The following is a 17624-nucleotide window of genomic DNA, read 5'->3' on the forward strand; positions in this document are numbered from 1 at the left end:
CTGCTGGATGCAGCCAGTTTTTGGCTCTCACTACTCAACTTCCTTTACTTAAATAGAGAACAAACGTAGGTGCTCCTATTGCTCAAACACATTTCTAATCAATGCATCCAGCCAGTTGTTGTCCCCAATTGTCCAAATTCCACTCGTTGTATACAAGCATCTTTAGTCTGCCTGCTGCACCTTAAAACTCCAGACTGACTCTGGCATGCCCCAGAGCAGAAATGCCACAAAACTTGGATTCAGCATTGGGATCCTTTTGGACCCCACTGAGTTTTGTGCACCGCCCCAGAAATTACACTGGCAGAATTAAGAATAAGTGTACTTTTCTACCACTCTTTAAAACACTGACACATTCTGGTACAAGAAAGTGGCAAAAACTCTGATCTGATCTAGGCAAAGGGTTCTCACAACCAATTTTTTGGTGGCCTCAGAGCAGTGGTGGGCAACCTGCGGCCCTCCAGGGTAATCTGCTGGCCGGCCACCAGACTATTTGTTTACATTTGCACAGCCGCCCGCAGCTCCCAGTGGCCACCATTCGCCATTCCTGGCTGATGGGAGCTACGGGAAGCAAGTCTTGCTGGTGGCCACTCTGACAGTTTTTCCTAAAATACTTAATTAACATAAGGAAAAATAAATAAATATGCATATATACATGTCCAAATCATTATAATTTATCATACAGGGGGTTTGGGTTGTTTTTTTTTTTTTGCAAACTCAATAATAAAAATAGTGTACAGTTGTCTCTGTTCTTTACTGGACTTTAACAGAATAGAAACAAAAATAAGGTGCTTTGCATGTTCTTTGTTGTTGTTGTTTCTTTAGGTTTGGTTTTTTGTTCTTTTTTTTTGGACTTGCTAGCTAGTAAGTCTGCTGTTGTGAAAAATGATATTTGTATGTTTGTTAATATCATTTTTCACAGAAGCAGGCTTGCTAGCTAGCTGGGAGGCAGTGAAAAGTGATATTAACAAACATACAAATATCACTTTTCACAGCAGATTTACTCAGTCCCAGCAAACTGGGGGACAAATTAAGCCCTGGATTGGGAAATGAGTGGGTGGGGAGGCAGCAGGGCCAGGGGTGATGGAACAGGGGCTGGAGCAGGCAGTGGGGGCCAGCAGCGATGGGAGGGGTGTTGAAGTGAGCCCGGGGCTGAAGCCCAGGGGCCAGGCTGGAGCGCGAAACCCTGTGGCTGGGGACCAGGACCAGAGAACACAGCAGTGGCCAGGGGGGGCGAGCCAAGGATCAGTGCCCAAAGCCCCACGGCTGGATCCTGGGTCCTGCAGCTGGAGCCTGGGATGGAGGAGGCAGTGCGGGCCAGGGATGACAGGCAGAGGGTCATGAGCCTGTGGTCAGAGCCCAACGCCCCATGGCCAGATCCTGGGGCCCCGCAGCTGAACCCCAGGGGACAAAGCCCGCTGCCACACAGCCAAAGCTCAGAGCCAGAGGACATAGCGGGGGCTGGGGTGATGGAGGGGTACGAGCCTGGGGCCAGAGCCTGGAGCCAAAGCCTGAAGCCCACAGCCAAATCCTGGGGTCCCATGGCCGGAGCCGGAGCTGCGTGGCCGGAGATGGAGCCTGCTGCTGTGCGGCCAAAGCCCAGAGCCGGAGAAGAGGCAGCAGGGGCCAGCAGTGATGGAAGGAGTGGTGAGCCCAGGGACGGAGGCCACTGCCACATAGCTGGAGCCTCAAGCCCCAAGCCTCATTACCGGAGCCTGCTGTCCACCACACCAGGGCTGAAGCCAGAAGCCCGAGCCCCACTGTCTGCAGGAAGGTGGGGAACTCACATTGGCTGCCTGCTCCTCTGCCAATTCGGGCTCCAGAGGGGGGCAGGGCCCAACTGCTGCTTCACCGCCCCCAGACCCTCCTCCATCCCCGCCCAGGAGGCCTTTGCTGCTCATTTGACAAACGCTGATCTAGGCAATTTTTCACTCCTCGGTTTTACCATCTATATTTAATACAGGTGCAGCTTCTTCTAGTCCACCACAGTAACCAATTACCAGATATCATGGGGCAACAACACTGCAAGAGCCACTGTGAGCAACTGAACTCAGCTAGGTCAAGCTGGGTTTTGGCACTGAGCATCTGAATTAGAACATTATCATGCTATCAAATCGGAGTTTTCACTTATACAAAGTCCTCTCCTTTGAACAACAGGATACCTTTTGGGACCCCATATGTCAGTAACATTACTTATGAGATAAGATAAGCACCTGGATGAAAAGCAGCTATCTCAAACTCAGTCTGTAAAACAGAGGTAGGAATTGGGTTGTAGTTAAAGGACCTGTGCAGGTCTGACTCCATCATCCATTGAAGACATATTTACTCTATTTGTCAAGAAGGGGCACAGCCTGCGGTTCCTTTGAGACTTTTTGCTTGCTCCTAGATACCAAAAAGCAGCGGCCCAGAAGTGCCATTTTCCAATTTCACCTCAATTGGAAAATGTGCCCTTTCTTAACTACTGCAAACTACCCATTCTGATCCACAGATGCACCACCTTTCCACTACACTCCGTCTGGGTGTTCTCTACTACATTGTACTCCAGGATGTTCAGGTACTACAGAGATGAGGGCTGTAAAAGTATCTAGACAGAATGTGTGTGTGTGGGGAGGGGACTCAAGCTGAAAGCCATACAAACATTTCAGATGGCCTGACAACAGCCAGCTTATTGGGATATTTAGACAGACATGAGGACATCACCCCAGTTTTCTACATTTTCTGCTGGCTCCCTATCCAATAGTGGATCTTCATCAAGAGCCTGTTTCTAGCAGATGAAGCCCTCAATCAACTGGAGCCAGTCTGTATCCAGGTGTCTCTTTCTCTGTCACCCACCTCAGCAGCCCCAATCAACAGGAGTGATAAGGCTGACAGAGTCTCAAGTGAAACTCTTGGTAGCCTAACATTCTCAGCTACAGACTCTCAACTATCCAACTTCTAATATAGATGCATGCATTTAAACTGATTTAATCCTTGCTTAAATGAATTTAGCTTCATTTGGTAATGTACTGACACAAGCTGGGATTTAAGCAAGGATTAAACTCATTTAAATAGGTGTGTGTTAGGAGTTTTGCACCAGTTTAATTGTTGCTCTGCAGACGCCATACACACAAGAGAGACCTGTTTAATTAGATTAATTTAAAATCGATTTAGCTAATCCGCTGTAACTTTTCTTGTACAGACATGGCCTCTGGCTTTTCACTTTAGGGCACAACGGAAGACTTGCCTGGTTTGCAGATGTCTTCCTGAAATAACATTGACCACAGAATAGCCGTCAATGTCTTCTCCCGGAAACAAATAAGAACAATCCCACTTACAAAGCAGCAAAATGAATGGAAGAATGGAGAGAACTCTCCCTTTTAAACTGAGACTATGTACCTAGATCCCATGGTGTTTTAGAAATATATGAAGTAGAATAATAATGAGGCATATTGTATACATTTTACAACTTGCTTGGGGTGAAACTGCTATGTAGTGTTTTCCAAAGCACGTGCTCTTTCTGATGTTTAACATGTACTTGTCTGATTTTAGTCCTCTTTGGAGAACTATGTGCATTTTCATCATCTTTTAAAGAGTAACCCTGGTTGTTCCTTGCTCTTTATCACAAATGTTTCTTGAGACTCCAGCATTATTTACATTGTACATATCCATAGAATTATTTATACTACACCAGGTTATTTTCAGAGAACAGCATTATTGATTTTTTTTTGCATCAGACTTAGACCTATATAATATTGAGTTAATTTAATGTAACAGTGGTTGGCACTGACACAGTTGGAGGATCCAGTGCCATGCAGAGTGTTCTCTCTGCAGTCAGTGGGTGGTTTGTTATTCTTTAGCCACACCTCTTTTACAACGATAACTAACCCACTCCACACACACACACACACACACACACACACGGAACAAGACTGATCATAATTAGGCCTGGTGGGAGAGAAGAATACTTGTGTAGCCATCTGCTTTCAAGAGGAAGATATGAAACTCTGCTTGAAGCCATGCTTTTGCCTGGTAATGGATGCACTTCAGGTACGAGATCAATGCATCCTATGGAGGTGGAAGCTTCTCTGAGTCAATACCTCAATTTTTATATTGCTGTCACGGTTGGCTCAGTATAGCAAAGTTCAAATGTTCTCCTTTTGCTGTCTTCACCTGTCTGGTCATTCCGATACTGTGGTCATAAGGTATGAGTATTTAAAAAGAAGTCATTATTGCCAGTGCCTTCCAGCAGTGTTCTGTTCTTCTGTAATATCCTCCAGTCAGTTTTACCCTGTACCTGCAAACTTCCTTGTTGAGATAGAGCTTGTCCAGTCACGAGATTCTGGTAGATTAGCTTGATGAGGCACTACCGGGATTGTTCTTAGACCTTATTTTATTCAACATCTTCATTAGTGATCTATAAGAAGAGGTGGAATGGCACTTTAACTACATTCATAATACATTGGGAGGACAAAAAGCAATGGAAAGGAGGGAGCTAATGGGGTGATAAATGTGGGAAGGAACTAAAGAGATTCAATTTGGAAAAATGCAAGTATTCACTGGGGATAAATAATCCAAGTTATAGGTGTTCAGTGGGAAAGAAATGCTTGTGAATAGTATTGGTGAGAAATACTATGGCTGAAAGTGGGCCGCAAACTGAATGTGAACTTGCAAGGAAATATGAGACAAGAAAAGCAAATGCCTCTTTTGGGCTACATGTGCAAGAACATCTTGTCACCGTACTAGGAAGATGAAAGCTTTTTTTTTTTTTTAAACTATCTCGCACTGATAAAATTGTACATAAAATATGATGTACCGTTCTGGACACCTCTAGTGTCTGAGAGATGATGGGAGGGAAGTCAGTGGAAAACAACAAAAATGATTGGGATAAGTAGGGGCTGGAGGGATTGAATAATATGGAAAGGTACTAAAAGAACTAATTACATTCTATATTGTGCGACCAGTCAACTACTAAAAGGAGAGTTTAAGTTTCTATAACAAGACTGGACTGAGAGGTGAAAAGTGGCATCGGCAATATCTTTTCAGCAGCTCAACAAACAGCTAGTAAAATGGAGACATGCGGCAGGAGATGGAAATGAAGTCACTGTAGGTACTTTGAAGGGCATTTGCAGGGGCTGCAGAGCCCCTCTTCTTCTTTCCGCCCCCCAAAAAGCATTGAACCATCATGTTTGCCTAAACTGAGTACCATATTATCACATTCTGTATAGGTTCTTATACCATGCTCACCACCGTAGTATCTGAGTGCCTTCCCGTTAAAGTTTATTATGCCATATGTCAAGTGTGGTTTGTTCTCTCATCTTCTCTGCAGGGAGAAAGTGCGTACAGTGGAGGTTTTGTTTAATATACATGTTGCTATATGATGGTAAGAGAAGGCAGGTCAAAGAAATGCACCTTACACTTGGAGTGGAAGTTGGTGATGGTCCTTAGCTCCCCCAGATATCCTTTCCCTAGTCTCAGATCCCCCCCTCCCCCTTCAGAAAGTTCTGTCACCTGCATCAATGGGATTTACCCTTATTAAAAAACATTTCACTGAGAAGCAGCATGGAACAATGGTCCTCATCCAAGAGCTTTAGGCGATCTTTTGGATATCCTAGACCCACGTCATTGAGTGCCTTCAAGATACAGACCAAGACCTGGAACTTGACTCATTAGTCTATGAGAAGCTAGTCTGGAGAGTGGTGGACAGGTTTGATGTGAATGCAGTAGCCCAGAGATGACACACTACAGCATTCTGTACTGGTTGGAGTTTCCTAAGCACTGATGGTTTCAAACTTGTAGCTTTTCTGACCCATCCTATACCTGGTGCATGGTCTATTCTCACTAATTTTTCCTAGTCCGTTACTTGGGTCCAAAACACTGTGTGCACCTGTGTAACTTCATCACATGAGTAGTTCCATTGCCGCTCCTCAATACTGCAGTCATTTGATGCTGTGGGGTGTGGGTGGGAAGGAGGCTTCTTGGCACTGAATGTACAATTACCAGAGTCTTTCACCTTTTCATGGGCCAAGTCTCCAGCTCTGGGGAAGAAGAGTAAATCAAATGCAGAAAGAAACTAAAAAATGTTTCCTCAGTCTGTAAGCTTATTACTCATTTTCAGAAAACTGAAATAATTTGTCTAAAATTAATCATTTGTACCTACTTTGTAACTTGCACAGGATATTACTATAAATAAAACAGGACCATCTAAGATGTCAGATGAATTGAGGTGGTTTGAGTTGCATTTTATTTTATTTTCCTGCTTTGGGATTTCAGAAAGATGATTCCCAAAGGCTTCTGGAAAGCTTTCACTCGGATGTACACGGACATCTTGATGAAAATGTACCCTTACCCAGAAAGAAGAAAACAGAAACTCGAATGTCAGAGGAGGAAATGGTGCTCGAAGTAAGAATTTATTCCTTTTGTAGACGTCTATTTTGTCTGATATTCTAGCCTGCTTACTTAGCAGTTGATCCAAATGCTGTTGATTTCAGCAGGCTTGAGATCTGGCCCTTCAAAAGTTATGATAATTCCCATACAGATGTAATAAAGAGATTGGAAACTGAACGCAGTAAATCAGAGACTCAGTGAACAAAGGAATAAGGGCCCTGAACCTATAATCTGTTGATACCTGGAAATATGATTTCACTTACATTTACCTGGCACAATTTAACAGTCTTTACTCAGGCAAAATTCCCATTCAAATCCACTGGAATTATTTCCCACTCTACCATCATATTACGAATTTGAGGGTAGCAGCCAATATTCCCACTTCTTTCCCACAACTACCTTGCCAGCACCCAGCAAATTTGGGTATTTCCTGTGAAGCATTTTCTTCTGACTTTAAATTATTAGAATTCACAGCTGAAGAGGAGCCTGTAATCTAATTGCACAAATCCACTAAACTAGGGAAGTTTGCTATAAAAGATTGAGAACCACTGGACTAGAGCATCAAGTCTTTAATCAGGGGTACACATAGGTCTTCCAGGAGGTACATCAACTCATCTAGATATTTGCCTAATTTTATAACAGGCTATATAAAAAGCACTAACAAAGTCAGTACAAACTAAAATTTCATGTAGACAATGACTTGTTTATACTGCTCTATATACTATACGCTGAAATGTAAGTACAATATTTATATGTCAATTGATTTATTTTATAATTATATGGTAAAAATGAGAAAGGAAGCAATTTTTCAGTAACAGTGTGCTGTGCCACTTTTCTATTTTATGTCTGATTTTGTAAGCAAGTAGTTTTTAAGTGAGGTGAAACTTGGGGTATGCAAGACAAATCAGCCTCCTAAAAGTGGTACAGTAGTCTGGAAAGGTTGAGAACCACTGCTCTTGTCCTTACTCAGGCAAGACTCCCATTGAACTCACTAGGACTCTTTCTTGAGTAAGAACTGTAGGACTGAGGCAAAAATATCCAGCTTCTGTGTAAAATGGATCACAAAACCACTATGTTAAGGTTCCACTCAGTTTGTTTAGATACTGGGAGTTGGATTCTTAGGGTTCAGTCCTGCTCTACTGCAATCCTATTGTTCTATGTATTTTAGCTGACCTGTTTCTGTGCATGTGGATACAGGTTTGCTCATGCATTTTTTAAGTGACAGGCTTTGAATATTAAAGGGCAGGTCAACTTTTATTATGCTACAGAGTGTTTACTTCATAACCCTTTAAAAGAAAACTATACTGATGAGATTCTTTCTTTGGCTCGTATGACAGAGTTGTTTCTGGAATACATCCAACTTAGCTATATTTTTCACATGTTGAATTACAAGGCATTATATTCTTCCACTTAATGTAAAGATAAGTTTTTCTTCTGTTATATCAAGTTTCTGGAAAAGTGTCTCTTCTAGCTTGTGAAATGCAATAGCCTTTGCAATCTGGTCAGACTTCTTTAATATGTATGGACCAAAACCTAACCCTGATACTCCCTAGGAAAGATCTGCCCAGGCCCTGTACCTGAGGAGTGCTATTTCAGGCTGTGACAAAGGTCCAGTGATTTTGGAAACTGTCTTAGGTGTCTGAGAAATCTCCCAAAACCTGAATCTCAGGCCCCAAGTCAAAAGTTAGGTGGGTATGCATAGCTGCCAAATTGTGTTGCTCCATTTGTGACATTTTATGCAAATCAGTTCATTATCTTTACACATTTGCAAATTTTTAAGCTGAAGTCAATGGTCATATAAGGTCAATACACTCCCTCCCAAGCAGTGGTGTGGATAAGACATTGAGCTGAACAAATTTTGACATCTGAAGAGTATCTGGGGAGTATTTGGAAGTTTGGAAGCTTAGGCAGCTAAGCTTGTGGGGGGTGGTAATCTGTGTGGAATATGGGGGTAGTTAAGGCAAATTACACATATGCTCAGTTTGCCTCTTTTTACCCCAACCCATTCAGCAAATCCAACTTGCCTTAGCTCCCCTGCAACTCTACAAATTTAGCTATGTCTTCTAGCCCTCCACCTACCCTCCTCAGACTTCCATACATGGACAGCAGTCTCTCCAGTGACAGCTGAAGACAGAGTGCAGGGTCAAATGAACAACCCTGTTGAAACACCAGAGCTGGCAGCTGGGACTAGGGGACTATCAGGGAGCAAGGAACCCCCTCCAGAGACAGTTGAGAACAGGGAGAGCAGAAATTCAACAACTCACAACCAAAAATTCAAAAGGATTGGGTTTTCTGAAGAGGTCTGATTGAGCCTCCCCTTCTGCTAGGGCCCACGTTTTTCCCCACTCACAGGATGCTTTGGAGGGGTTACTGCAGCTCCATGATCATGGGAGATACAGAGGCCAGGGTCTGCAGGTGACTGGTAGATGGGAGAGGAGCTAATTTTACACCCCCTTCTGCAGCTCCATAGGACCCAGTAGTAACTAAGATGTTCATATGGCTGTCTGTAGGATTGACAGACTGGTCTGGAGCACCCCCGTAGTGGTACCAGGGGCTTATGTACTCCAGCTCAGTCAGGAGTTGGTCCACTATTGCAAAACCCACAAAATGTGTAAAAGAATCAAAGGAATTACTTTGATGATCTCAGTTCACTGCCTTTCATTTAAAACTGAATTGGCTGTGTTCCACACAGTAAAGGGAGTCAGGAATGCAACTGTTTTAAAAATGTGTAGTTAAACTGTGCTCCTCATTCTGCCTATACAAAATAAGTTATGCTCAGCCGCAGCATGTCGGTCCTGTCCAGCCGGCCCAGTCCTTAGCTTGCAAATGGAAGTAGGTACAAGCATTTTAACTATAGTCAGTACTTGTTATAGACACTTTAAATGTACTGTAAAGTTCTGATGGGAAATGAATTCTCATTTCAGATGCGTCCAAGATAGATGACAAATTTATGGCTGAATGGCTGAGTGTTCTTGGACTAGTCATGAACAGAAAATATTTTCTATTCATATCAATGATTAGTTTTTCCTTTGGGGGAAAGTCATAGAATATTAGGGTTGGAAGAGACCTCAGGAGGTCATCTAGTCCAATCCCCTGCTCAAAGCAGGACCAACAACCACTAAATCATCCCAGCCAGGGCTTTGTCAAGCCGGGCCTTAAAAACCTTTAAGGATGGAGATTCCACCACCTCCCTAGGTAACCCATTCCAGTGCTTCACCACCCTCCTAGTGAAATAGTGTTTCCTAATATCCAACCTAGACCTCCCCCACTGCAACTTGAGGCCATTGCTTCTTGTTCTGTCATCGGATACCACTGAGAACAGCCTAGCTCCATTCTCTTTGGAACCGCCCCCCCCTTCAGGTAGTTGAAAGCAGCTATCAAATCCCCCCTCACTCGTCTCTTCTGCAGACTAAATAACCCCAGTTCCCTCAGCCTCTCCTCGTAAGTCATGTGCCCCAGTCTTGTGCAAATACTTTGGCATGTACATAGCTTCATGCATAGCAGTATTCCCATTGAAGGGCAGAATCAGGCCCTTAACTACAGTAATTTCTATAGTACACATGTCACAAATATGAGAGCACTTCTGTAACACATTTAGGGCTAGTCTACATTGGCAAAGCTGAAGCGCTGCCACAGCAGTGCTTTAACGTGGCCTGTGTGGTCTCCCAGCGCTCTAAACAAAACCACCTCCACCAGGGGCGCGGCTCCCAGCGCTGGGGCCCTGCCTCTACAGCGCTGAAACTTGCTGTTCTCAGGGGGGTGTTTTTTCACACCCCCTGAGCAAGAAAGTTGCAGCTCTGTAAATTGCCAGCGTAGACAAGCCCTTAGTGTATAGCCTTGTTATATGAAGGGTGTTTCACCCCCTCTCTGCCAAACCACTTTTTAAACAAAGCCAGTTTGTTCCAATTACTGCTGACAAAAGGTGTTCAAAGGCTAAGCCACCAAGTCATTAACTAGCATAGATGAAAAATGTGCTTGGTTAGGTTAGTACTTAGCCATTGCAATCGTCTCCTACACCATGCGTATATGCATATAAATCAGTGGGACTACTCAGCGTGAGCAGGGGTATGACTGTCTAGCCGCCTGGCCCTCTGTGTCTTGCACTTGTTGAAACAAAAAATAAAGTTTGGAAGTGAAACCGACATTATGTGCAGCCACAATGCATGACCCATTTTGATTTTCTCTGCTCATTTCAGCGTTTGTTGTTGGGCTCCCTTAGTGCCTTGCCATTTCTTACAAAAATCCTGGAACTAGCAACTGCATGAATTTCAGCAAACCAGATTGTTCCATTAGTAATAGAAGAAATGCAAGAGTTAAAAACCCTCCTAAAACTTTGTTTGAAACAGTCTCAGTTATTGTATGTAGCCCACATTCCCAGTGTACTTTGTGTAACCCAAAGCTGATCACCACACTGCAGCTATGCGTGAAGAAGAAATGAACTAACAAGCATGAACAGGAAGTCTGACTGGCTGTAATTTGCAGCCAAGAGGCTGAACAGAATATATTATCTATAAAAAGTCCTTTTGAAAGAACCTCTGTCTTTTCTCAGGGGCATAGTTAAGGGTTTTCCAGTATTTATATTTTAAGTCATTCTTGAAAAATTACTTAATTTAGTTTTATTTCATCTATTGTTTCTGTATTTAAATTTAAAATTCCTAGTCAGACCATGGTAGCCTATCCTCAGGCATCTCCATTAGCCATATATATTAAAGTAATTTCAAAATCTCATAGGAAAACTGGATTTCTCTTTCACTGGAGGGGGGGACGGGAAAGAGAAGGAAAATGAGCTATGGTCTATCATCACTTGCTGGAGCAAAGTTCTTTTTTGGAGATGGAGCTGTGGTAATAAACTTCCAAAACAATTACAAAACCATAGAAGGTTCTCCTCTTCTTTGGGCTTCGTGCTCTGACCTGGACCATGAGAAGACTGTTCGTGTCAGAGTGTAAGTCCAAAAACAATCTGTGATCAATAAAATTCCTAAGCTATCCAACCAAAAGGACTGCATGGAACTTCTGCTAAAGATCTAATCATAGCTTCTGTTCTTACCTAAGCTTACAGTACTTTTCTGTTGTTTCCATACAGGGAAATGAGTCTTCTTTGAACAGTAACATCACAGCATTTGCATTAAAAGCAAAAGTCGTCTATCCAATCAATCAAAAATTTAGGGTAAGAGTTTAGACTGTTTGTGAAAAGAAGTGACAATCATTCTGTGACTGTAAATTGTAGAGTGGGAAACACTGGAAGGAATTTACTATTAAGCCTCTTACCTTACAGTGGGTTTTTTATTTATAGCAAATTGATACAGGCCTTATCCTATGTGGTGCTAGCTGTCCTCAACTGGGAGGGAAATCTTCAGCACTTCACATGGGCCTGATCCAGTTTCCACTCTAGTCAACTGAAAGTTTTCCATTGACTTTGGCCCAAGAGACATTTAGCACTTTGCAAGATCTGTCCCTTAAACAGGCAATATGTTCATAATTTAATAGAAAAACATATTTCCCAGTTAAAAACATAAGTTCTGAATAGACATTTTGTTGTATACAGTATTGCAAAAAATTGTGAAAGTATCCAGTACTCATGAGCTGTTCATCATCTTAATATTATTTGGTATGAACCACGTACATTTTCTTTGTCCCTAGCCCCTGGCAGATGGATCATCCAATCCATCTTTGCATGAGAATCCAAAGCAGGCTGTTCTGCCTAATCAGATAATGGAAACTTCTACTTCAAGCAGCCTTGGATCTTTGAGTCATGGAGATAAGGAGGACTGTAGTTCATCTACAACAATACATTCTGCAACTAGTGACGACAGATTTCAGGACCGAGCCTTCCTGAAGGTGACCAGTTTCCCTGAAGTTCTGACTTGTGAGAGGTACAGAAACAACTTGCGATAAAGTTTGATCATTTGAAAACACACGCTGGGTTTTTTCAGACGAACTGCTATAGATCTGGTGTGGATGAAGAATCAGGGTTCTTAAATCCATGTGTTGAAGGCATACAGTCCAAACTTAATTATAGGAAGCTAAACCTTCTTGGAAACCAAGTAAACTGCATACTGTTGTGTGCAAATTGGTTTACTTATGACAGAATTCCAGGGAAAGGAGTACAGGCAACAATAGCCTTGTGTAACAGCATTATCATGAGAAAAAATCCTTGTTACTGTATTGTGATAATACTACAATATTAGCTTTGAAAGGCTGTTGATCTGATAGAATCCAATCCTGCCAGATACTGAGCATGCTTTGTACAGGATGCTGAGCCCCCTCCACTCCCATTACAATCATTGGGAACTAAAAGGGTTCAGCCCCTCACAGGATCAGATTCATAATAAGCAACATTTTCAAAGATTCCTAAAACACTTCCTGCTGAAAAGGATCGTTATTGTCTTTCTCACTCCAAACTGCATTGATGATACAATCATTTTATTGTCTTCATTGATTTAAAAACATTGACACAAATTTATACATAAAAATAACTATGGATGAGCAATGCACATAGTACAAAGTCTGAACTGCTACTACTTTCCTCTCAACACCTCCCAGTCTTTTAAAACCAGGATGCAAAAGCTTTTCCACCTACTAAGGATCAGTCCCTGGACAGCAATTTTTTTTATATACTAGTAACTTAGGTTTTGATTCTGTCATGCTTATTAGTTCCTTACCCAATCAGTAGTAGCACAGAAACAAACATGAGTAAGGGTGTCAGAACTGGGTCCTTAATACTAACAAAGCACATATTTAGGGCCAGATTCAACCCTTACTTAGGGCTAGTCTATACCGGCAACGTTAAAGCACTGCCATGGCAGTGCTTTAACGTGGCTTGTGTAGTCACGGCAGAGCAGTAGGAGAGAACTCTCCCAGCACTCTAAAAAAAATCACCTCCACAAGGGGCGCAGCTCCCAGCGCTGGGGCACTGTCTACACTGGCGCTTTACGGCGCTGAAACTTGCTGCGCTCAGGGGGGTGGTTTTTTCACACCCTTGAGCGAGAAAGTTGCAGCGCTGTAAATTGCCAGTGTAGACAAGCCCTTAGACTGAGCAGTACCTTACTCTTCAGTAAATGACTAATAACTATGAACTGAGTCCTGCAAAGTGTCCAGTGCACGGTTCCCAGCCCAGTGGGACAGCTCCCATACTTAACCTTAAGCATGTGCTGAATTGGAGCCAGAGTGGTCATTACCCTGCAGGATCTAGCCCTGCATCATGGGACTTGAAGGCAGGAACTCATGGGGGCCTACTCTGCCCATATCAATCGGGGTTACTCATCCTGCAGTGAGGGAAATAGGTCCCTGCTCAGATACCATAGTGATGGCCATGCTGTAATAACACCGAGTCTATCCAGGTTCTAATTTTCACTCTGCCACTGAGTTGCTGTGTGGCTCTAGGCAAATATCTATCTTTACCTCTTTGTATCCCCAGCTGCAACATAGGGAATAAGAAATTTTGTCACAGGGTGGGACATGGATCAGTCAGTTAATGTTACTGCAGCACAACTGGAGATGTAAAACATTAAATACTAAGTGTTATTATTACAGTTTTAAATTACAGCTTTCCCCCTCCCCCTTTATTCTACCCATCCATCCATATTGTTTAGGCTTGCTGTGTCTCTAATGTGTTAAAGCATTGTCTCTTTTTATCTCATACTCCGCAACATTTTGAAGTACTTTGTATAAAAAAAAATACAATATGAAAATTGAATTGACTGTTGTTCCAGGAAAACTGCTTTTGTGAGAATTCAGCACTTAAAAGAAAAAAGGAAACAAAATTACAAGAGCGTTACCATTTTCTATCAGTTTTGTTTTTGCAATGTCAGTGTAAGTAGATTGCTGCTAATAAATGTTAAACCTCTGCTTTATTTTAGTTTTGATGTTAAACTGTGCCTCTATAGTCTTCTTTTGAAAGAATTGCTGCTGCTTGATACTGAACTAAGAAGGGAAAAACAAGTGGTAGGTACAAGTTTTTTATATATAGCCATTTGAATTAGAGATGGGAGCTCCTTCAGAAAGCTTAGGAACTAGTCAACATAATTCATTCTGCCTATCAGACTCCATTGAGGAAAGTATTGTATTTTTACTGCACTATATTTTATTTGTCTGTATGTCATGAATATATGGGCTCAATACAGGGGTGACTGGGTAAAATTTAATGCCCTGTGTTATACGGGAGACCAGACTAGGTGATCTAATGGTCCTGCCTGGCCTAAAGAAAGAAAGAAACAAACAAACAAAGAAAGAAAGACTATAAATTTTGCATAAAATATGTTATCCTATAGCATGTAGAGAAACAAACATTTTATAGATACATGTATGTCTTCAATTATGGGTGTTAATGCTTTGCAGTGTCAAGGATTGTGCATTCTCTAGGTAATATAAGAAAAGTCAATATAACACGTTGATTACCACTGTGATGGGCACAATTGCCCTGATTCAGTTTGGTACAGAAGTCAAAGTACCCCCTTATTCTGCTGCATGGGCTACCCACATTACAAGTTACAAGAAGAGAGCAGCCTCCATTGGTTGGGGAGTGGGCAGACAGGGGTGTAGGGTGGATGGAGTCTTAATTGTGCCCCACAATGCACTGGGCAGCACAACTGAGCTGGGGCAGAATGAGAAATATTCTGGTATTACAGAGGATTGTTTAACCCTCTGAGAGTCAGAGTTGATTCGCTGGTCTGTTCTAGCATTGGCCCAGGTATGCAGCACCCCTTTCTCACATCCCATTGGAAAGCTACAATGTAGCCCTAAATAAACAAACCAGATGATTTTCTTGTTAACACAAATTGCAAATATTCTCATGATTTGTAAGCCAGAGTCAATGTTTTGTTTTTTTAAAGGGGGAGGGGAAAAAAAAAAAGCTTGAGGCTCTATTCTTCTCCAATGGAGAGAGAAATAAAACCTGACCCCAATTAAAAAAGTGGATGGGGGAGGAGTAGAAGGGGAAATAAAAATAAAAGAAGCCTTTAGCAAGGAGAGAAGGACAGACTGGGCAAAATGGACTTCTGTGATTAAGACAAAAGAGTAGGGATTTTATACAATTATGGTGCAATACAGAATCATTGTTACTGTTATGGGTGGGGTTAAACCACACTCAAACGGGAGGGTGTAACCACTACCCTCATTTAAGTTGTAATAAGCAAGAGGTGCCTCCAGCCAAACCACAGATACATGTCACTTGTCAGGATCCCAACAAGGGCAGTCAGGGCCAAGAGTCAGAGTAGGGGCAAACCTGGGTCTGGGAGGAGCACAGGCGTTCACAGTCAAGTCCAGGCCAGGGTCCCAAGGGTCAGGGTCCAAGTCAGGAGGCAAAGTCCAAATCAATCCAAGGTCAAGCCAGGAATTCAAGAGCAGGAACAATCATGGCAACCATAGAAGATCCCCACTGTTGCCTAAACACTTCCTGAAACACCCCCTGGATTTATGTAGGGCAGGGAGCCAATCAAGAGCCATGGGGTTGCAGTCTGTCAAACCCTTGTGGTGGAATGTCCCACAGTCTGTGTCCACAGAGGGTTATGGGAAGTGGAGCGCACCATGGTTACATCTGCTGCTGGGTGGCAGCCTGGAGCTGCTAGCTACCTGGTAGCTCTGTAGGCCTGGGTTCTAGACCCAGAGGGCCTTATGGTACCACCCGACACAAAGGCACTGGGAAGTCTGCTCAGGAATTTGATATATGTGGGCAGGACCTTATGCTGGGTATTGCTTGGTAGAGTGGTGTGTATGTTGAGAGAAGCATCAGCAAAAAAGCCAAGGACTCAGGACAAGCACTGGGAATGTGGCCCTGAAAAAAAGCTGTGATAAAGCTTTTGGGCTAAATGGAAGAAAGGGGCTTGAAACTGTGAGAAACGATACTATTTCTTGTTTGATCCCTGCTGTGTTCAGGGAAATGAGACATCCTACATGCTTTGTAAATAAACAAGATTACATTGAAGAAACACCTGACTCCATCACCAATTTCTGTTGTTAACTGGATCAATCCACAAAACCCCGAATTTTTAGCTAACTGCTCAGGTCAAAAGGGGGTAACATTACAATTATAGCCTAACTAAAGCAATCTAAACACTGGGTATAATCCTTTCACACCCCCTTCCCCCGCCCAAACCTCCATTATGCTCACATTATGTCAGAAACAAGTAAATCTGATTAATGCAATTAGCATGTTTCAAGAGGTAGCATTTTCTAGACAGACTTTTAAACACTCTTGGGAAGGAGAGGAACCAGAGTAAGCCTGGGGAGTAGATTTGACCCATTCACGTGTTCTCTCTTGGTGGGCTCCTCCCCATCTTCTTAAAAAGGCATCTATGGGAGACTAAAAGAATTCTGGGATCAGTGTCTAAGATGATCTTCAATTTGTGTGAATTAAGAACAACGAATTTGATCTCAAGATCAATAACTAACTTGTAGACAGGTCTAAAAGTTACAACGTTGTGCCATAACATAACAGAAACCTTGAAAGGCAGCTGATTAGACCATTTGATTGCTGACCAGAAGCTCCACGATTCCACAAAAGGCAGAGAAAAACTTTGAGTCATAAAACTGCACTCTGAGTAGCAGGAGTTAGTTTTTATTAGTAGGCTTTTGGTCCAAGGCACAGTGCATGGTTCAGTCTTGAAGGTTCCATTTTTTGCCCTCCATGTTAGTGCTTCTGAGAGTCAGGTCTCAAAGAAGGAAACTTCAGTTTTGACTTCATTATCTTCATAGTTTGCTTTAATTCTGATATTTTTGACAGTATTTGAAATATTAGCATTTTGTCTTCCAGTTTTATTTTCAGAGGGTGCATTCTGCCTTTCATATCCATAGTGTCAGCAGGTGAGGTACAAGTCATCATCGCGTGTATCTTTTTCCATCCTACTGAGTCTTGTCTTACCAGCAAGTCTATTGATAATAAGTTTTCCAAATTCTACTCAACTGGAACGTTGACTTGTCAAGCGACTCCTTGAATTATTTTTTGTTAGCAAGGAAACCATCCCAAAGGATTTTAATAGCTTCCCCAATTTTGGATCCAGTATGCTAAGGTTTCCCTTTCTTCTTGTCCTTTGAAGCCACACTAATGGCAAAGAGTTTGGAATTCAGCCACCAAGTGTTAACTTAAAGCTATTCCACTATTTGAATATGTATTGTGGAGATTTCTATGGCGTCTGCTTGGTGTAAATGAGAGAGAGAGAAAAAAGAGAGTCATATATCCTGCCGCTAAGCTGAACACATTCAAACAACAACTTTATTTGTTCACTTTCAAGATTAACAGTTAAAAACCCCACAATAATCCATTTACT

General features: G+C 42.4%; 1 protein-coding gene across 2 annotated transcripts in view; it reads left to right on the plus strand.

Moving 5' to 3' along the window:
• EVC (EvC ciliary complex subunit 1) overlaps positions 1–17624 on the plus strand; it is a 75306-nt gene that overhangs the window by 921 nt on the left and 56761 nt on the right. For both annotated transcript variants that reach the window (XM_074951696.1, XM_074951695.1), the window contains exons 2-5: positions 6247–6375; positions 11444–11527; positions 12001–12233; positions 14220–14304. In XM_074951696.1, coding sequence (XP_074807797.1) covers positions 6247–6375; positions 11444–11527; positions 12001–12233; positions 14220–14304 — 531 coding nt within the window. The remainder of the gene's footprint in view (positions 1–6246; positions 6376–11443; positions 11528–12000; positions 12234–14219; positions 14305–17624) is intronic.

The sequence above is a fragment of the Natator depressus genome, chromosome 4, assembly GCF_965152275.1.
Source record: "Natator depressus isolate rNatDep1 chromosome 4, rNatDep2.hap1, whole genome shotgun sequence".
Taxonomy (NCBI): Eukaryota; Metazoa; Chordata; order Testudines; family Cheloniidae; genus Natator; species Natator depressus.